Genomic DNA, 22,303 nt, shown 5'->3' on the forward strand with positions numbered 1-22,303 from the left:
GAAACTTACCCACATTTAAGTTTTGATAAAGAAGGAATGCTTGAAGCTATATAAAACGTTTGTTTATTTATTTTTTAAAGAGGTTCTGTTCTTTCTTTTGATATATTGCAAGTTATATGTTCATACAACAGAATATTCTGGTGTCCTTGAAACCTTTATGAAAATGATAAAAAGTGTTGGCTGGCTGGCAACTTTTTTCAAAAATGCTTGCCTTGAAAAAGTTTATACTATTGCTACTTTTAACAATAGTAATAACTATTATTATTATTGTTAGACATTTCTATCATCACTTAACCATATGAAATGAGATGGAGAAAATGTTTTTAGTCTGTTCTTGTGTGTATAACACAGAATGTATTTTCTCATTGTGTTCTTGTGTGTTGTATCAGGGGTGGACTTCTCTCTCAGAGACATGGCCTTTGGGGATCCCGTGCCGCCCCATATGGCAGCATATAGGACAGAAATGGGCCTTCCCCACCGCGACTACTCCGTGAGCGTGGGATCAGACGCTGACACAGAAACGGACGGCATCATTTCCCCCGAGCACGCCGTCCGACTCTGGGGCCGGAGCAACACCAAATCCGGCCGGAGCTCTTGCCTCTCCAGCAGAGCCAACTCTAACCTCACCCTCACTGACACCGAGCATGAAAATACAGAAAACGGTGAGTTCAAACGTCTGTACGGTCTCTTCACAGCTCGGCTGAGAGCAGGAGCGGGTCACCGGGCGCAGAGGGACGTCTCCAGTTTAGCACCACGTCAGTTCAGATTGAATGTGTGATGCCCCTTTTATATGGAAATGATGCGTGGTTTGTTGAGGCGGATTTTGTGACATTCTAGTTTGTTTTTTGAAATGCTTGTGCTTTAAAGCTAAAGTAAGAGGAATGACATTTCCCCCTTCACATCTGGATCAAAACAACTTCAGTATTAAAAGCAAAACCATTGGTGTAAATGAAATATTTCCTTCTTTTAAATTTAGATTTTAGCATTTTTTTATTTATTTTTATTAAATAACTGTTTAAAATGAAATGCTGGATTCAAACTCAGGAGCGTGTGCACTTTCTGCTAGGCCATGACAATGACACTTGTAATATTTTTCATTTCATTATCTGGTGACCTTTCTTGCACAATGTTGGATTTTATTCAGTGCTCTGTTATATTTACAGATGGATTAGGCACAATATTTCTGCTGTGAATAGAGATTAATTTATTATTGATTCTAACTATGAACTAGTTGCTTATTAGCATGCATATTACTAGGATATTGTCTGTTTATTAGTACTTATATAACACATATTAATGCCTTATTCTGCATGACCATATTCTACATCCCTTAATCCTACTCAGTGATTAGGAGTTTACTGAGGCAAAAGTCATTGTTGATAGTTAGTTAATAGTGAGAATTGTGTGACCATCGAACAGAAACCTCATAATTCCATAATTCGTCTTTTTTATATTTATAAATCATTACTATTGTCCACTCTTTACATCTGTCTGTTGGTTTTGCAAATATTTAACCAACGAAAACTACAGCTATTAAAAGAGCTTGTGACTAAACATTGTAACTCCATTGGATCCTCAAGCTCAAACCTCATAACTCCACCCACCTCTATCGTGAATGAAGCTCCGCACGCAGTTTTGACCGTCTCTGCTTGTTTGCAATGCAAGGGTAAATAAAGAACTACTTGTTTGAATAAGTACAGCATTTTCTTTAGTCAAGAAATGCTGTATATACAAAGGCCAATGTTTTATGTATTTGAGGAGAAGAAAAGAGTGTCTTAGTCTAGCATTTGTTGTTGAGTCATAGCCAGTACTGTCATAAATAGCCTGTACGTAGCACTTCATCTTTTAAAAAATTAGATTTGGCCTAATGACAGGAAAAAAAACAGAGTGCCCACATAGCTACAGTAAACTTTATAACTTGCAAGTTGATGAAAACATAATGTGACAAACTTACTGCCTCAGATGCGGCCGTTCTAATGATGGACAAAACACGCATGTCTGAAATTCGCCGGTTAGAAACCTCATAACTCCATTTGAGCTTGATTTTGGTGAAATGTTAACAATATAATGGCAAATGCTAGTGTTGGACCATATATAAAGCCACAATATCAGCTTTGACAATGTGGTGTTTAATTCTTTTAAAAAATGCAATGTTTTTTCCGTTTCCATAAAAGTAGTATTTTTGGAGATAAATTCTGAATTTACTTACTGTAGTGTAGTTACTTAACCAAGCAGTTGCATGTTGATGAATTATCCTTATGGTAACTGCAATACAATTGATGTATTTAGCTTTTTTTTGTTTGTAATAATCTCCAGAGGCATGTCTATACGTCGGAGCTAGTAGATGTCAGATGCTCTCTGATGAGATTAGTGGCTCAAACAGAGCAGGCGGCCATCCTGGATCCATCCACCTCAAGCTTGGTGCTTTCAAATGGTCCCCAAGGGCCCAATGAGTGTCTTTGCTTGCATAGAAGGTCACATTGTACCGAGACAGTGTCACAGTGAAACTTGTCAAGTGCAGGGCCTGATTACACAAGAGGAACGGCCCAGAGAACTGCAGGAAATCTCAGCATGAAATGTAAATGTTCGTTGTTTATTTCATGCAGTAAGTACTTAAACATTTATTAAACCAATATAAACATCTCTTAAAGTTGATTAATACAATTAACCTTTAGAAAAACTGCAGATAAATGATATTTCTTGAATGGCCTTTGAGTTGTGCTGACTAGCAGACTTCAGTTTAAAAAAAAACCACATCAGCATATAGCCACTGTTTTTAATGGAAGATCAGTAAACTTGTAGTAAAAAAATAAATAATCATAATAGCAGTATTTACATATTTGTTAGCTTTTAAACTTTTATAATTCCATAATTGAGTACTACAGAGTGACATATTTATTTATTTATTTAAAGCATCACTGTTACTATTATTATTACATTTTGGTATGTAACTTTTACTTTTCATGAACAATTTTTTGTTTGTTTGTTTGGGGAAAGGTGCGCTTTAATTTTTCTAAGCAATTTAAAAAATGTAAATTTAGTTTGGCAGTGGGGCAAAAAAATCCATATCTACATTCCAGAATAGCATTAGCAAAGTTTCCATTCATAGTTGTGAATTTAACTTATGAGGAAAAATTGGAATGCTGCATAAAACATTTGCAAATAAAGCAATGTTTCCATCCCATGTGTTCAAGAGAAAAAAATCATCACTTCCTGGGAAATTGGTGCAAAAGATCTGTAATAAAAATGGAAGTTGCTGCAATCAGGGAAGAACCCATTTTCCTCCATCAGAAAGTACTTGGGTCTCAGAGCGCGCAAACGAAACGCAATAAACGTTGGCATGTTATCTTGCGTTTGGATTCTGGTTTTTGGGAACGCAATCATGTGAGACGCTTCACATGAATTAAGCCAAATCATTCTGATGACAGACTTTGGCTCAGGCGTTTCAGAATGATCGAGCCAACATTTGAGATTCTGTGATGCGATTGGTCCGCTGGTTAGTCCAGTTATCCAATCACATCCACCGCTGCGGAAAAGTCATGTGAGTCTTTTGTTATGCATCAAGGTATTAATTCAGTAAATGAGTTTCCATCATAGTTTATGCACTTGTCTTCTCATCAGATAAAAATGTATCCACCTCAACTGAGCGCATTAACATTTTTTTATGCACATTTTTAGAGTTTATGCGCATCTCCAAGCGTTTTTTTTTTTTTGCGATGTCCCAATATGCACATACAAATAGGTGTATGGAAACATAGCTACTGAGACTTGAGCATGGGCTCTTTTGACCACCTGGGAATGTTCTTTGGTGTCTGGACCTAAACCATTTTGCGGATGTCATCCTCCGTAGCTACATCACTGGGTTTCTTCAAGGTTTCTACCATTTAAGCACTTGAGTTTGGCACTCTTTATATCCGCAGCCTAGTTGAGTCTTAATCACACTCTCGTTTGCAATGTACCTTATGCATATTCGCTGCCAAACTCTGATAGTGCCTCTAACAGCCTTTAGAAATCACACATCAAGGGGCCGGCAGCAAAATACTAATTGCCTTTTGCACCACAGTCTCCCTGAATGCCTACAAATAGTCTGTTTTGCACTGAAGCCTCCGTCATTTTAGCTATTAGATTCTTATTTAAAACGACAGAGGTGTTCCTTTGTGCTGCATCGCATTTTATGCATAGACATCAGTGATGGACTTAAAAAGAAAATGGAATATGTCTGTCTGAACGTCGTGAAACGCTGAGGTGAGGCCAACCCAAATGTGCGTTAAACTGGATTTGATGACTGTGAAAAGTAAATGCCCTCTGTGTATATCTTTATTCGCAGCTTTAGGCGTCTGTTTGACTGTTGTAAAGCAGACATAATTCAAAATTGCTTTTTATTCTGTTCATCCAAGCAGAAATGCCAGTTGCGTTTACTGTTTTTTGAGGTAATGCTCAGTAATACACATTTTAAATGGCAAGTTAACTGAATCCTATTGAGTTACCCAACTTACTTGTGTTTTATCACTTTAAAGTTAGACTAACAATAATTAAAATGTACTTTTTTAGGTTTTTGGCTATGCAATATCTATTGTTATTGTATTATTTGGTTTTATATTTTCAGTTTTTATTTTGATTTTATTTTGATTTTAGTAATTGTTTGTGCTTTGCCATTTTTCTTTTAAATATTTCCATTTTTCAGTTAGTTTCTATTTTTTTTTTTTTTTTTTTTTTTTTTTTGATTTCAGCATTATTTCAATGATTTTCAATAGTTTTAGTGAACATTAAAGGGATAGTTCACCCAAAATTCTGTCATCATTTATTCCCCCTCAAGTTGTTCCCAACCTGTATGAATTTCTTTCTTCTGCTGAACACAAAAGAAGATATTTTGAAGAATGTTGGTAACCAAATAGTTGATGGACTCCATTGACTTCCATAGTATTTTTATTTATTTTTCCCATACTGTGGAAGTCAATGAGGTCTACAACCGTCTGGTTACTAACATTCTTCAAAATATACTGTACATGGCTTCAAATAATTTTTGGGTGAACAATCTCTTTAACAACACTGGTAATATTATGGTATTTGAATGTTGTAACCGTTCAATATTTTATTACCCTCGGATACCATTACAATCATTTTATGTAAGAGAAATAACAACAAAATGTCTGTTTTCTAATGATCCTTTCGCCAGTTGGGAAAGGAAGTTGTTATAAAGCATTAGTTCACATTGAGATTCAAGTATACATAAATAAATAATCAAGTTGCCATTGCTTTTAGTGCTCATTGGATTAAAATGATCAGAGGAACGTCGTGGTACATAAAGAGAATTTCAGAATCACTCAGATTAATTTAGCGATTAGCTTTCGTTTTCCATGTTTAACATTCAAACTGGTGTTGTTTATCTCGACAACGGTACGTTCATTAGATATAACCATCCATAATCCATTTTAATGTAGCACAGATCTAGGCAAATAGATTGTGGAAGTGTGTGTGTGTGTGTGTGTGTGTGTGTGTGTGTGTACAACCTGCTTAGAATGACCCTCATGTGTGAGCATCTTTCCTTAGGCGCTAACAGTCAGGCCGATTGTTGAGTCATTTTGATCGGGCATAGGCAGATCTTTTAGCAGCGAGCCGAGCCTTTTTCTAGACATAAGGGCTGCTCGGGGCAACGTGTGAACTGTGTTGAATCCCACAGACCCTTCACTGGCTGAGCTTTATGGGTATTTGCGAGTGCTAAAAGCAATGGACCTCACAGCCCTCCGTTTGCAGTAAAGCAGAATACTGGAAATTTCAAGCACTCAAGTCATTTTCTCAAAAAATCACAAAATTAAAAAAGTAATGTATGTAAAAATGTACCCTCACGCCATTCCAAAACCATATGACTTTCGTTTTTTATAAAACACAAAAAGAGATTTTTTGAAAAATGTCCTGGTTGCTCTTTTCCAAGCAATTATTATGAATAGTGTTGAATAGAGTTTCAAAAACCAACACAAAAGCACCAGTGCAGTTTCACTTTCTGTCAATCTGTGAACAATTCATGTTCAATGTGTGATTCGGTTCGGCATGGGCGACAGGGAAAGCTGAGGTCACATTGATCAGCAGGATATTTTCAGCAACGGCCACATCACATGGTAACATAATACGCGGCATTCAAAGTGAGGGTCGTTCGTGTAAATCGAACGCAAATAAATGGACGTTCATCACCAGCTCAAAATGGCTGTGATGGTCATATCTAAATGTGTTTAATATCTAGGGCTGATCTTAATGACATACTCATTGGCGCATTTTTGAAGGTGATGGGGTGGCGTAGCGGTTCGATATCTGTGATATAAATCTGAAATTTAACATTTCAGCACCTGGGAAGGGTGGTTCACTTTAAGGGGAAATGACTGGGATTTGATAAGACCACTGTGCCCAGGAGCAAAGCCCTTGACCTCTTTTTTGCTCCACATCCTTCTCATTTTAATAATTGTACCTTAATCTGCTAAAAGACCAATAACAATTAGGGCAGGATGATCTAGTTATAAAGCTGTTGTTATTATTATTATTATTATTATTATGTATTCTTATTCTTAACATTTACCTTTGATAATCATAATGATGTTTTTAATATTAAAAAGAAATGCACACAAAAATATTTAAATAGTTAATGTTTACTTCACTTTGTTTTGATGATCAAGTTTTAAACAAAGTAATACTTTTTTTAATAATGGATATTCATATTTTACAAAAGTGTGGATCTGGGGCAAATATATAAATGGTAATTTGTAAAACAGCAAAAGATATTACATAAAAAAAAAAAAATCATAGAACATGAACAAAAGCTGAAATCTGTAATTTTTAATGAACATTTTTGGCATAGAAGTCCATGAGCACCTATACATATACCATTAAAAAGTGTTTTTATGTCATTCTTATACTTAAGGATGCATTTATTTGATCAAAAATACAGTAAAAACAGTAATATTGTGAAATATTATTACCATCTATAATTGTTTTTGCTGCTTGATATCAATACCAATTTCATGCATCCTTGCTGAATAAAATTATTATTATTATTAATTTTTTTTAAATCTAACAGACCCCCACATTTTTAATGTTTAGAATCTCAATATAATTTAAAAAACTACTCTATGGTAAAAATTCTACTCTAAAATATTTACTCGAATATCTGTTGATATTACCTTTTTATTTCCCCCAGAATTGTCATTACAGACCAATGTATCTCGTATATCGAGACCCTTCACCATCATGTTGAAAATCATGACAATAAAGGTGTAAAAATGAACAATGACACAATTTTCTTAGAGGCAGTAATGTATTTTTTAATGCATGATTAAGCTGGTGCCATCCATCAACATATTTCCCTGGGAACCATATAACTGATAATATTCCCATGTGATCGTGAATTAATGCCTGTTACGGGCCTCATGTTGAGCTATTGGGAAATAGACTCTGAACCCTGGGAACATTGGATTAGCTTTTCCGCCTTTGTTTCTTGTTTTACGTGACTTTTTGCGGTTGTTTGTATAGCCTAAATTGAAAGTTGTACTTTGAAAACTATAGCGCAAACTTGAAGGGCAAAATGGATCAGAAGATCCGAGAAGAAGTTTGATGTACGCACACGGCACGATCTACAATCGCTCTCCCTTATTTACGTTTGAAGCAGGGAAGCTATAATTGGTTAATTTGACTGAAACTCCCTCTGCGTTGGTTCTTTGTAGAGGCTGTATAAGATGTCACTTCTGAGGTTTAGAACTCGCCGGAAACTTTGAACTGCTTTTGAACTGCTGAAAGATTGAGGTTAAGAGGGGCTCATGGGAAGTGATCATTGTTGCTGAAATTGGGGATGTTGACAATGAGACAAATGTGCTACTATAGAGCCTCACTGTAACTTTCAGATCAGCAGACAAGCAGTTAAAGTTACTTCTGTATCCTCATAGCATATGAGTTTGGGATTTTCGTTTTGGGCATTTAATGATGAAATCTGTCTCATTTCGAAAAAATATGCTCAGCTTCAATCTGGCTAATAGTGTGTATGCTGCTCCATTGGGCATCTGTCACAGACTTGATAATTACGGTTTGCACAGCGTGCTTGGTTGGCAGAAAGGGGGGGATATTGTTTATCTTGGGTGTCATTTTTTTATATTTTGTTATAAATTAGTCTTGGATGTCATGGTGAGCTTGAGCTTGGAAGATGATGACTGTGCGCAACTAGAACACTTTAAAAGAAAGTGCTATTGTACAAGACATGTACCAATTCAATACCATGACATTCTTTGATTTACCTTGGAGTGACACATAAATGCTCTTGTATGTGAAAATGTGGCAATCATTTTGTGCCATATGCATAAACGTCAAAGTACCATGGTACTATTACCAAATAATGTACTGACCAACATATTTTCAAAGATGGCCATTCAACTTAGGGTGTATTCACACCAGGAAAGTCCGATAGTTCACTTGCTTTGGTCCGGACCAAATACAATGTTGTTGTTTTTTGTTTTTTTTGGTACGGTTCGCTTTCACACTGCTCTTTTTGCAAGTGAACCAAAATTTGTAAACAAAACCTCACGTTTGCTAAGGTCGTCCATTCATTGGACAGGAATTCCCAAGCAGGGAAAAGCAGGAAGTGCAAAAACAGGCTCAGCATGGAGATATTTAGTAATGCAATATTTGTTCTTTTACGACAAAAGAGAACGCTCTGCCTGTGAATGTCCTGATGCACACACGCCGCGCAGAAAGACGCGTCACGCGCAACAGTATCGTGTGCACAGACAGCGCGCCGGAATCGAATTCTCGAGTTCTTAAGGCCCCGATATACTTCAAGAGAAATCGAAGAGCGAACTGATGTGACGTCATTTCAAACAAAATTTTGGAGTTGAATCCAAATGTTTTGGGAGTTTGAAACAGCTCGTCAAAGCAAACTTCCCGGAAAAATTTGCCTTTGTACTCCCATTGGTCCGTGGCGATTACGTAATAGGTAGGTGTGTGTGGAAATCTTTTCCCGTTCATTTCTCCTGTTCTGTCCCTCGAGGTAAGACGTTCGTCAGTGAAAACATGAACACACTGGAGAGCTGCTTATAGTATAAAATCAAGTTGTACTTCTGATGAAACAAGACACTAACACTGTATTTCATGTTTAATACGGTAAAGCTGTAAAGCGGTAAAACTCATGTTTACAACCAAAAGAAATGCACAGACTAATTACTGAGTAAACTGCTCATCCACATGGACTTGCATGTCTTTCGCTTGCATCTGAATTAAATCTGCTCGTCAGTTTCTTTCAACCACTCAGTTTGGTGAAATTAATGGCGCACCTCGGTTCCGGCAACCCCAAGGGGAGCACGAGCAGGCTTCATATTCGGAGCATTATATCTCCCTCACCTGCACTTGTCTTTTGAACTGTTCTCCCTGAGCACTGCCACCATATTATCAACCCACAAAGTGAAGTTAAATCAGGCTGATATCAGATGAGACATTTCCTCACTTACAGGAGGGCTTCAGCACGGTGCACAATGGTGTGAAATAGCAGTCTCAGAGATGAGGTTACAGAACCTGACCTTGAACAGCGAACAGACAAAAAGATGCTTTGAATGCTAAGAAAAGGCTATTACAAGATTTTCAATTATCCTATTATCCGGGGTTTTTTTCTCTTATCTTAGACATAATGCAACTGTGTTTGCAGTGTTGTTTTTGTTAAAAATAAAACAATTAAAAAAAAAAATCCATTGAAAAATTGAAAAAGCTTAGAAGTCTTGCATTAGCAACTAACCCAAATTGAAGTACTAACATAACATTATTAAAACTAAAACAATATAAAGAAATATATAAAAAACTAAATAAATAAAAAACTATGACCAGCAAAAAACAAAATTACTAAAACTAAAACTTATGAAAATATAAAGATGAAAGTGAATACTATTATAGTTTATAAATAAAACTTAAACTGGATACTATTTTGTGGGCTATTGAGATCACAACTTTTGTTTTTTAAACAGTGTAATTATGTGTTTTAGTTGCAGAGTGTTTTTCACTGAAGCAATTCACATGCTAACACCTTTATGAAGTTTGTAGTGTGAAAGACTTGAAAGAATTGAAAGTGAGAATATTTATTGGAACCCAAACATAGTGTTTGCAAACTTTTGACCGTGACTTCATGAGCATATGCCAGGTGCAAATGCAACTGTTAATGCATCCTATTTTTTGCACTTGTGAACTGATTTAAATTCCAGATTTAATATGAATACATATTTCATGTTAGTACTGGGGCGGCAAATGGTTTGCAGTCTTACTCAATAACATGCCGTTTTTAGTCCTGACCTTTTCTTTTAATAACAGCTAAAGATCTTCCATTGAAATGCAAACTTTGAAATATAATATATGAAATATGAATTATAATATTGTTTTAACAGAAGCTGGGAGTGTCAATAAAGTTAAATTTAACAATATATTTGTCATTACAGAACTTTCAAGAATTGTATGTTGTTGAATAAAAATAATAGTTACTGAGAGAAAAACATTATAATAAATAATATTAAAATAAATATTACATATAATAAATTAAATAGTTTTAATATATTAATAGTAATATTAATATTAATTATAATAATAAAATCTATTCATTTTCATTAATTATTATTATTATCAATCCACTATTTTTTTTATATAGATCTTTTTCTATAATTTAAACAGTATTTAATGTAAATACTTCAGAAGTAACTGCAATTAAGTTACAGAAAAAAATCAAGAGTAATCCCTTACTTTATTTTTTCATAGAAAAAAAGTTATTCAATTATGGTAACTAATTACTTAGTAATGCATTACACCCAACACTGTTAACTAGTCCTGCACCATTCACACTCTGGATATGAATCATATTTCAAATGATTGATGAGAGGACTGCTTTTACTTTTTGATCAGATGCTAAAATGGGAAAATCCTATTAAGATTTTGCATTGGGTTTCTTTGACTTGGTAAGTAAGCACCCACCTAGCATCCCTAGAAACCAAGCCAAAGCTCCCTAGCAACATGCTAAGACACCTTAGCAGCTGCCATGCACTGACCAAAAAAAGGTGTTTTTTGCTGGTTTAGCTGGTCTTAGCTCGTCTCCCATCTTGGCCAAGCTGGTCTTCAGTTTGTTTAGCTTGTGGGCTAGCTGGTCTATCAGCCTGACTAGCTAAAAGTCATCAAAACCATTCTAAAACCAGCAAACAGACCAGTCTTCAGAGACCAGCAACATTTTAGGCTGGGTTTTTTTTTTTTTCACCAGTGACAACAACCTACTATTATCACTATAAGGCTATTTTTGCACAGCAAGCACCACTCCACCAAAAAGAACAACAACAACAATCTAGTTTTATTTTTAGACATTAGGACTGCAGCTGCATTTTGCTTTGAACAATATGTTATCAATGTCTTTCTCGTTTGAGGAGCGTTTTTTTTGTTGCTTTGAATGAAATGGCATCGCAGCTTTCGCACCAAAGCACACATCTCTTTGTAGGAATCTTTGTTATAATTAACCGCAAAACATTTCTTCTTTCATGTAGCCATCCACGTCTTAACGGTTGTTTGTGTGTTGAAAAAGAGAGGAGGAAAAAGTGTGCGCCGCTAGAATCCAGCGGTTTTGTTTTGTGCTGATTCCCGCGCTGACTGTTGACGAGTGCTAAAAAGTGGTCACGCTTGCGTGAGAGCGCAAACATTACTTCAAAGCGGACACCAGAGTGCCGGCGACTTTCGACTCGATTAATCGCACTCGTGGTGCTTTTTTTTAATGTTTTTATTTATTTGTTTACTCCTTTTGACCGAGGCTTTTCCTCAGATGGCGGATTAGCAGAGTTAGTGCTGCCTCATTTGACAGCTCATTCTGAGACTCCAAAGACCCTGGTGGACAATGCGGGCCTGTTATCTGCTGCGCTCCATAAGCGTTAGGTTTTGACAGTGCAGACGGCTTTCACTAACGTTTCGATCAGAGCCCCGAGAGCTTCCTGAGTTCTGGGACCGCTGCCGCTAATCACAAACCACAGCAGTTTGCTGAATCATAAAGCCAAAATGCCACATTCTCTCACATTAGTCTAATGCGTTTTTATTGCTAGCTGCTAAATAATCCGCTGGGATGCGTGCATTTGCACGTTACACATCTTTTATTTAGTTTTTTCTTAGAATTCAGTCCATTCAGATCCAAATGTCTTGGCCTGAAATTATATATCAAGGATTTTTTTTTTTTTCTTCTTCTTCAAAAAATGTTCCTCCTACCTTTAGCTGGAAATCTGTGTAATGGGTTTCTGCATATCAAAATGACAGATTTATTATGCATGCTCAAATTACTGTAATTAACGCTTATCTGACTGACATCAAAATGTGTGTCATCGACCCTCGTACATGAAGCGCTGTGCAAAAATATGATATGAAGTATGAGTCAGACCCCAGAGTGGAATAACAGATTTGGAAAAACACATAAAAGCCACGAGTAATAAAGTGTAAGGGGGTTTATTTTATCTACATCACATTTTGGTTTCTCAGCTTAGCTAGAGTTATTAAACGGGCTTTGCCTTAAGCATCACTGTGGCTTTTACTGAAGACAATGTTTCATTTCTACGCATTACTGCACACAATTGAAAACAAGCCAGAAATTGCATTACATGACACTCTAATTTCAATTAAATGAATTGCATTTCTTCTATGATATTAAGCTTGGCATTTCGTCTTGGCTTGTTTGGCTGAAAGAGTACATTATATATACAAGTACATGCAATTCAATCCAGTTAAATGTATTGTATGTCACTTATTGTACATGCATACCATCCTAAAACCCCAGTGAGCCAGTTAAATGAGACATTGTTATAACAAAAGTTCTTAAGGGGAGACACGGCAGGCAAAAACATCGTTGTTTTTTTTTCACTGGTTAATTTTGAGATTTTGGGCTATTTGTCTTCAATAACATGTCTTCTTTCAGACTCCAAAATACACATTTACTGTAGGTAGGTCTTTATTTTACTACACTTTGTCTATTTGCGTCTGTAGATTTCTCCTAAATTCAACAAAAGTTGGCGTTCTGAATCCGCGATCGCTGTCTGCACCCTGTCATCACGTATACCGTTGGAAAGCTCTGTTGTCGGATCCAAATATGGTCATTTCCTTCTTTTTTTTATCAGCAACCAATCGTGAAAGTACAATGGGGCATTTAACTCTAAAAGCGAAATCTCATTGGCTGATGTCAATTTCTGACAACGTGATTTCGTTTATGTTTTTGACTTTTTTACTGGGGTTCTGTTCAGTTGAAGGCCATAAATGCTGTGTTATAAGTTTTTATGTGTTTTAGGTGGTTTGTATTGTTGTTGCTAATGATTTGATAAGATATTGTGTCTGTAAATAGTTGTTTCCACAAAAAAAAGTATACTCTGAGCCAGATATCTCCACTTCAGCAGCACTGTACATACACCAAACTTTCCAGTTGTATTCCTATCTATATTCTTAAGGTTTCTACCGAGGGGTTTGTTCATATATCATTCTGATTCTGATTTATACATTTTATACCTAAAAACAGGGCGAAATGAGTGATTAAAAAGAGATATCCAAAATCCCCTCTGTAAAAACCTTTGACTCTAATATGTCAACAAAATGAAACCATAATTTTGAATCTGGCTTTATCCAATGTTCAGATTTCTCTTCTGGAAATACATGCAAATTAGTGCATATTTAATGAGATAATACCTAATTTGCATATTTAAACAAATATTCTAAAAACTTGTAATACAAAAGATATCTGTCTTAATGTCAGTAATCAACTGGGGAAGTTTCCCCTATTCACCTGGGGTGTCTCCCCTTAATATAGCAAGAAGAAGAGGAGGAGGAGGATTAAATCTTGGGAAAATCTAAGAGGAAATCTGAAGCAATTTTTGGGTTTCACAAAGCCTTATCATTATTAACAAAGCTAGGCAAGTACAAGAACATCCTAATGAAAATGTACCATAGTAGGCTAACCAATGTCTTTGTTTTGATTTAAATGATTTAAAATTCAAAGTTTGGGCCTACAAAGGGAAAACAAACAAACATACAAAATCCACACACAAAAAAAAATGGCAGTTGAATAGGCTAATGATAATAATAAGGTTTCCTATTTTTCCCCCTCTAGACTTCAAGTTTTAATATAATCGTCAAACAGAAAAAAGAAGAAAAAACTTGAAATTCCTAATGTCAAAACAGGCTAATCAAATGTCTAGACTCAAAACTCTAGAAGAAACTTAAGAACTTCTGCCACAAAGCCTATATTCGAGAAGGAAATTGTAGCAATTATCAACTCTAGGAATAAATAACTATGTTTTTAAAAATGTAAACAAAGGAAGAGAAACACAAGCTTTATTAGATTTGCTTCCCTGTCTCCCAGAATGAATGTTAATGATGAAGTGCCTTTCAGCAACAGTTATAATGAAAACAAATGTATTAGTTTCTGCCTCTCTGCTGTTAGAGAGAAATGATTGTCAGAGTTAATATGATTAGCATGCAACCTCATGAATAATCAGAAGATAGCATTGTTAGCAATGACTGTCCAATATGTTCCACTAAATTGCATTCAAAATCTTTTTTTTTTTCAGTAGTAATTTTATAGACGGTGACATGACAGTTGATGGACATATATTATATTGATCTAGCAGCTAATGACTGTGCATGTAATATTTAAGTTACGTTGAACAGACAGAAAAAGGATTCAAGCCACTCATAGGAAAATTAATGTTTGAAATATAGAATAGTAAAATGGCAGAAACAAAGTTCTGTGTTTAGCTAAAAGTGCCAGTTGACAACTATTGCTCTAAATTGCACAAACCAACCTATTTAAGCTAAAGAACCAACCATAATCATACAACTATTTATTTGTATCAAACCAGTATCCTGGTTATTTGAATTTGCTTTTCTTGTTTTCTTACATATCGTGACATAGGCCGATATCTGAGCGAAACGAGCTTCTCGAACAGGAAGAAATGTAGGGCGGGACTTCATTTTGTCCATGTGAAATTAATTGGATGGTTGTGGTTTGCTATTGGTCGATTTCATGTGAGTGACTGGTTGCCCCGCCCTCGAGCCAGTAAACGCATCAGAGAAGAGATTTTGGGAGGAGGAGGGAGGGGAAGTTATTTTAGTTAAAGATTACGAGGCATGAGAATTAAAAAAATAAATAAATAAGTGCAAAGATAAATCATTTATAAAAATAAATCCGGCATTATTCAACATAAAACAAACATTGTTTTGATTTCATGGTGACTAAAAGCTACTGAAAAATAGCTGACCAGGGACATTAACTAGATGTCCATCAGTGAACTGAGTTGCTGTAAAAAGAGCGCACTCGACAAGCTATTTAAAGCTAGGCTGATGCTCTTGACGTTAACCGACTCTGTCATAGACCATTCTCATTATCACTGAATTAAAGCTCATAATGAGTCTAAAAAGGGAGTCGTTAAGGGCGCTTTCACACTAGCACTTTTGGTGCACACCCGGGTTCGGATGACGTCAGAGTTCGGTTTGTTTGGATGATGTGAACGCTGTCTTCCGAAGTCGGGTGTGCATCCGCGAAGAGTGGTCTGGGGTACGGTTCATGTGAACTCCAGTACGGTTCGCTGCTGATATGAAGGCAATCATACCAAATCGCGGAAGTGATTAATGTGGATTATAATGAAGTGTATAATGTGGTCGACAGGACAGTCGTCAGTCCCACACTTTCAAGATGACGCCTTTTCATTCAGCGGTTACCAAGCAACACGATTACGCGCCAGCTGCTGCTTGATGACGCAAGCGTACCGCGGTTCGGATGCAAATAATATAATGTGAACACAGTCCATCAGGGGGAGGGGGAGCAATCGAACTCAGGTTCGGAACAGGCAATCGAACCAAGTGTGAAAGCGCCCTTAGTTCCATCCTGAACATATGTGTTGTCAAAAGTAGTTTCTGTTACAGAACAACCTTGAGTCTGTTGCCCATTAAAAAGCAGCTCTGAAATGCCACTGCCTAGCTGGTGTCATTCAGGAGGGTTTTGGCGTGAATTTAGCCTTTTCTTTCCCTCAGAGGTGCTCACAAAGCACTGCTGTCACCATCTCACCGGCAGCCTTATCGCTGCTGTATGGATGGCTTGCTTTTTTTTTACAGGTTTGACCCCATACAGACCACATTCACAGAGGGTGGGAGAGAAAGAGCAGTCTGAACTATAGCAATGGAAACCTGTATGTTTTGGCTTTTTCGTTCTTTGTCATCGCTCTTCGGGAAGCCAGAAGTGTCGTAACGGTGCATAACGTGCAAATGAACGACCAAACAAAGTTGTTCACATCATTGGGAAACTCTAAATTCTTAACAATATCAACACACTCTTATCAAAACTTTAAAAGTCCCCCTGTAGTCAATAATTGTATCCCTTAAAACTTGTATTTGATCACCAAAATGACATATTTAAACTGCTTTTTTTTTTTAGATCACTGCAGTTTTAAAGAGAAAATACTCTGGAATGGTGTTGACTAATGAATTTGTACATGGTTTGTCTTAAAGCACATTAAAAACACCACATAGACAACATTACAATCTTGATTTTCACCACAGGGGAACTTTAAGAATTTGTATGAGGTGGGAAAACTGTACGATTTTGATTGTATGAAAAATAAAGAAATGTCCCCTATAGGGTGACCACCTGCTAATAAGCCCATGGGGGGACAAGGGGTATGTTTCTGAGGGACAATGTGGGACACTGCCTGGCGCGGCGGTGCCCCACTGGCAGACTCACTGATAGTGGTTTACCCATTTCTAGCACATAGCCTACCACCTTACATGGTATATTAATAATGCCCTATTCTCCTAAACGTGTAATTGCTGATGTATGCTCATGAATAGGCCAACCAATGTGTATTTTTTTTCTAAATAAAGACTCATAATATTTTGAACATTCAATGAATTGACAGATGTACTTCCACTTAAGATTTACTATTTAATTTTATTTATTTTTCATTACAATTTATTTACTTGAAATAAATTATAATATAAAATTATAGGATTAACAGGAATTGTAGTTGCTCAACACCACAGGAAGGGTAAAAAAAAAAAAAAAGTATTTTAAAAAAAAAATACGATCGACATCGTATTCCCCTCCATGTCCGATTGAGAAGGACGTTTTGCATAGGTCACAAAAAGCGCTCTCGGTATCACCCTCAACACCTTTCAGCCACAAATATTCATTTCCCCATTCTTTCTTGTACCCACAATTTCTCTTTTTAATTGATGATGGCGTTGCCTCTCAGACTCAGTCTCTTTCTCGAATTTTTCGAATTGGAAAGCGCGCATCTAAAAGTTCCTTCCTTCCCAGTGTGTCTGGTATGCGCGTGCGTGCGCTGTCATGACAACAACGAAAAAGTTGACAACAGTCAGCAGTTCAACTGAGGGGTTTGTGTGGCAACAATAGCGTGCTGAAATGTCAAGTAATGTTCGTTTGGCTGCTTGGGGCTCGAGGATATAGAGCGACCAACTTTTTTTTTGAGCAAGCATAGATTATGCGTGACACGGTCTCAATTTGCGGGACGCGTGAATTGGGCTTCAAACGCTGTGCGCGCACGCGCTACGCGGGACGGGTGGTCACCCTAGTCCCCTACTATACTGAAAAAAAAAAACAATTGATGTGGAAAAATGTTTCACTCATAAATTGCTAGTAGATTTCACAAACAATTAGAAAGAAATGACAAGTAACATTGAATTTAGAAATTTTGTAGTTTGAAAACTAAAATAGTATCATGATCTTTATTTACAAATTCAAACATAATTTTTTTACAGTGTGCAGTCAAAGGTTTTCCTTTGCATTTTTTTGCGTCAAAACGATCCACGTTCACAGGGAAATGTGAAAACGTCTAAAAATGCTTTATTCTGCTTCCAGGCCTGTAGTTGGCGATATCACTTTGTAAAGAAACACTACCCACCTGTAGACTGAACATGCAATAATCATACACATCATGTCACCGTTTTCACAAATTCACATTTGTAGATTACACTGAGATAATAAGAGTATTGTTTTCAAAAACTTGCATTTCACGGTTTTATGCAACCCAACTTGTACGATTTCTTATGAATTTGAAATGATTGCGTATTCTGGATGAGATCGGGTTGTTGAAACTTGCAAGTCCTCATGAAGGACTGTGAAAACAACACTGCAGGAGATGTTAGAGAATGGTTTTGTAAAGTTCATGCCATAATAACAACTGTCCGATTCGGGCTTGGGGCTTTCCATCCAGTCAGGATTTGTGCTGACTGGAAAACAAGGCCTCAGCCGAACCTCATCAGTGCAAAAGTTTGACGGTGGAAGTATCTGTAATGAGCTGTTGCTTTACTTCTCATTACTAGGTCTGAGAGAGGACCCAACTGGAACAGCACATAAATCAAATACAGGCCTTTCTGGTTTAGAAAAGGGACAACAAATGAGAATGTGGGCTGTGGCTCTCCAATAAATTAGTCTGTAGAGATGTATTATGATGTTATATATATATATGTTGGGGCTTATTGCTAAATGAAGGCTTTGCGCCAGAGAGATGTCACTCGGAATCTAATGGAGATACTGTTTGTTATGTTATCCCTCTTTTGTGCATTTGATTTTTAGACCATTAGCAACCCACGTACTGTGTAAACTAATGCAGCAGGGGGGTCTTTCTCATCCCCTCGCATTTCATGCATTTATTTCACACAGATTTGTTTTGTGACTGATTTGTGTTATGTTTGAGACAGGAATAGTCACAGAAATGGTTCATTACCCCATTCCATTAATGGCAAAACAATTCGTATCAATCATTTATATGCAATAGTTCTCCGTGATAACACTGGTAATGTGGCATTGCGTATGAATTCTATTATGCGCGTTCTTTGCTTTCATGCAGTTTGAGTACATTTTCGCATTTTTCTTGGATGGTGGTCTCAGCAAATGTGCAGAGAATGGATCAATACTTCATCCCTAGCTAATCGTAAACCATGGCAACAGCTCGAGCTGGCAGAGATTGGACTTGTACTGAGCTTTAGAGAGAAATGCATTCTTAAAACGTCAGGATATTGCAAAATTAGCATTTAGCCGTAGCGCCATGGCCTGCTGCTTACAAAGAAGAAAAAACAAACATCTGTGGATTTGCACGGGGAGATTTTGTAGTGTGTATAACAGTTGGTGTTCCTGGACACCCTTTGAGGTGTCGGTCGCAAGTCTGCTCTTATCGGAAACAGGAAAGAAACAATGATGAATGCAACTACCTATATATAATTGAGCATAGTAAGTAAAACAAATAGGCGAGAAAGTTCGAGAAAACATATTTACTTCTATAGTATTTTGACCCAGATTATTCTGTGACTTGGTGAAAGCTAGCCAAAATAGCCAGATGCCAACATGGACAGGATACCTGATATCTCCTGATCCTTAAAAACTGAGCAAAAGTACATAAACATGATTTGTGCCAATCGCAGTTTGTTTTTTGCTGTGAATTTACTGGCCAAGAGCATAAAACCATCAGGATTCGAGAGACATTTGGAGCCCATCCTTGTTCAACCTATGTCATTTGATTACTTTTTTTCTGTTGTTGGGTCTTTGCCATTCATGCTAATATTGATACATTTCAGTGTTTGAATTTCAAGGACATTTTTGTTCACTTTTGTCCGAGTTGGGTGTCCAGAACCAACTGAAAACGCAATTACAAGGGGGAAAAAATACTTTGCATTCCATTAGAATGTTTAAAGGTGTCATTTGTCTTTTTTATCTTTTCTCAATTATGAATTATTTTTTATCCTTTTTATCATGATGTGGCAAACTTTTGTTCAAACAATGTATTTTACGGTATAAATCCTAATAAGGAAGAATTTCAGAAAAATAATAAAAACAATTTACCAAAGAAATGCACTGTCACTGTCATTCTAAACCTGCATTACTTTCTTCAGTAAATCACAAATTTATTGAACTTGTCTAAAGTGTGAACATTTCATTATCATTATTCATTATCAATCCTGTTTTTTTAGTCCTGTTTAAAAGTCAAACCACTGTAAATTCATTCGCTGTTAATTTTAGCTGAAAATATCCAGATAACAGATTTCAGGATGTTGCAGTTTAACACCTGCTGTGCTTCGAGTCGTACAAGGCCATATTGAATTTTGACAGGTTTCTTTAAAAAAAAAATTGCATCAAAACTACAAAAAGTGAGAAAATCTCACCATCTCTTTAAAAAGTTAAGAAAGTGTTTACCTTTTTACTTATAATTAATCGTGGATACTTTTTTACCTTCACTCTAGCAATGTTATGCCTTTTTTTATAAACGTTTAAGTACTCAGTAACACCGACATCGTATCTGTACTTTTACTTAACTACAACTTCTCAATACTTTTCCCATCCCTGGTAAAGTGTATCTGTTCATCTTTCATCGTAACTCCCTACTGAGAGAAAAGTTTAACGTTTCCGCGTGGCTTTTCTATGGAAGTGGTGCATTAGAGCCGCATGATCAACTGTGTGCATCTTTCTGCAGGGTGTATTTTAGCATTTTATTAGGCCAGGCCCTCGACGCACAGAGGCACCATTGGTACGGGTATGGTGCCATCCTCGCGCATCCACGCCGCAGGCTAGCCACATGCAGCACTAATGAGCTGCTTACATTTGCAGGCTTGGCTCGCTCTCTCCACCACCAAAAGTAAACTTTTGAGTCTTTAAGAGGATTGTGAAGGATTTTTTGATTACTTTGCCCTCACGTTTGATGCAGAACAGACCGAATGAGCAAGCACAGAAAGGACACGTGCTAATTAACGTGTAATTAATGTGTTATTAGCATTGTTGTGTGTAGAGTTAGCCATGTTCGTTCTGGTGGCTACTGACAGAGTAACTGCTTGAGGAACATGTGTTTTAAACTGATTAACATGAACTGGCCTCTTTGATGTGGGAGCGTGTCTAGAGAGCTCCGCGTGAAGGCGATTAGTAGACGGTTTTTAGGCCATTTGCTCTGTGAGATGGGACCTCAGAGGAGATGCTCACTCGGTTCAGGGACAGAAGAGCTCGCGTGTGCCGGTGAGGGACACGAGGACGTTGGCGGCGAGCTCGGAGGATATCGTTAACGCGGAGCGATGAAGAGATGTGAACCTGCCCTTCGTATTTCAGAACAAAGAGAGCCCCAGGGATGTTTGAATGGGATATCTTGAAGGGGATTTGGCAGTGTCAAGCCTTGTCATGTCATACGAGCTGAGTGTAAACATCAATAGCAGACAAGAAAAGATCAGACGGATCCAGATTTCAGACTTAAATCCTGACTCTGAAGGCTTTATCAGTGTAGGAACATTGCTGCTCGGAGCTCAGAATGTTTTTCCGAGTGCAAGATGTTGGCTGGAGAATAGTGTAAGATAGTTGGATGCAAATTCAGGAATTTAAGTTTTATTGTTAAGATTAGCCAAACACAATGTTGTCAAATTTGTTGGAAATGCCACCTAAAAATGTTTTATTTGTTACATAACCATTTGATAATGCTAATTTTATGTCAATATTATCACATATATATTATAAATATGATTGGATGAGCCACAACTGAATAATAGCCATTGTATGCACACTTTCTGCTGTTGTTTTTTTGCTTGTGAATTGTTTAAATCACTAAATGATGTATCACTACTGCTGATTTATTAGATAGTGCCCATGTTTGACAGCAAAATGCAAGAAATTCATGTCATTTTATTAATTTAGTTTACGTTTAAATAGTTATAGTTAGTTACATATTTAAAAAAATAATAATAATAATAAAAAACATGTTTAGTGGCTTCAGACTTTTGGATAGATTCACCTATATTGATTTTTCATAACCAATAAAGATACCTATTTTACTTCCTTTTGTTTAGTTCAAATTCATCTTTATATCCTGACAATAAAAACATAGAATGGACAAAACGAACGAAGAACAAATAAATTACAAGAAAGTCTTTGCATTCAATGTCATTTCTTTTAAATGAATATGTTTGTCGCTTCTATGCATTTATCCAAAACACAAACGGTAATTTCAATGAAGCTCTAAGATGCTAATTTGTTGCAAAATAAGGGTTATATATTAGGCCTTAATGTTGATATAATTTAATGTATTTATAATTCAAGCAAAGCAAATTGCTTTACCTGTGAGCACCTCCATCTTGCGTTTAATTCTTGAAATATCCACCAGATATTTTTGGTCCATCTCTACTTTTAGACCCAACTTTAAACTGGCCATTGCCAGGATCTAACGTTGTCCACCATTAGTAGAGATAAGTCTGAAGGGGCCACGTTACGGCACATACAAACCAGACAAATCCTTAACATTGTGTCGAG

General features: G+C 36.7%; 1 protein-coding gene across 1 annotated transcript in view; it reads left to right on the forward strand.

Moving 5' to 3' along the window:
• Positions 1 to 22,303, forward strand: part of tenm4 (teneurin transmembrane protein 4) — a 242,867-nt gene that overhangs the window by 76,122 nt on the left and 144,442 nt on the right. The window contains exon 3 of the mRNA XM_084126175.1: positions 390 to 662. Coding sequence (XP_083982301.1) covers positions 390 to 662 — 273 coding nt within the window. The remainder of the gene's footprint in view (positions 1 to 389; positions 663 to 22,303) is intronic.

The sequence above is a fragment of the Abramis brama genome (assembly GCF_963993115.1).
Source record: "Abramis brama genome assembly, chromosome: 10".
Taxonomy (NCBI): Eukaryota; Metazoa; Chordata; class Actinopteri; order Cypriniformes; family Leuciscidae; genus Abramis; species Abramis brama.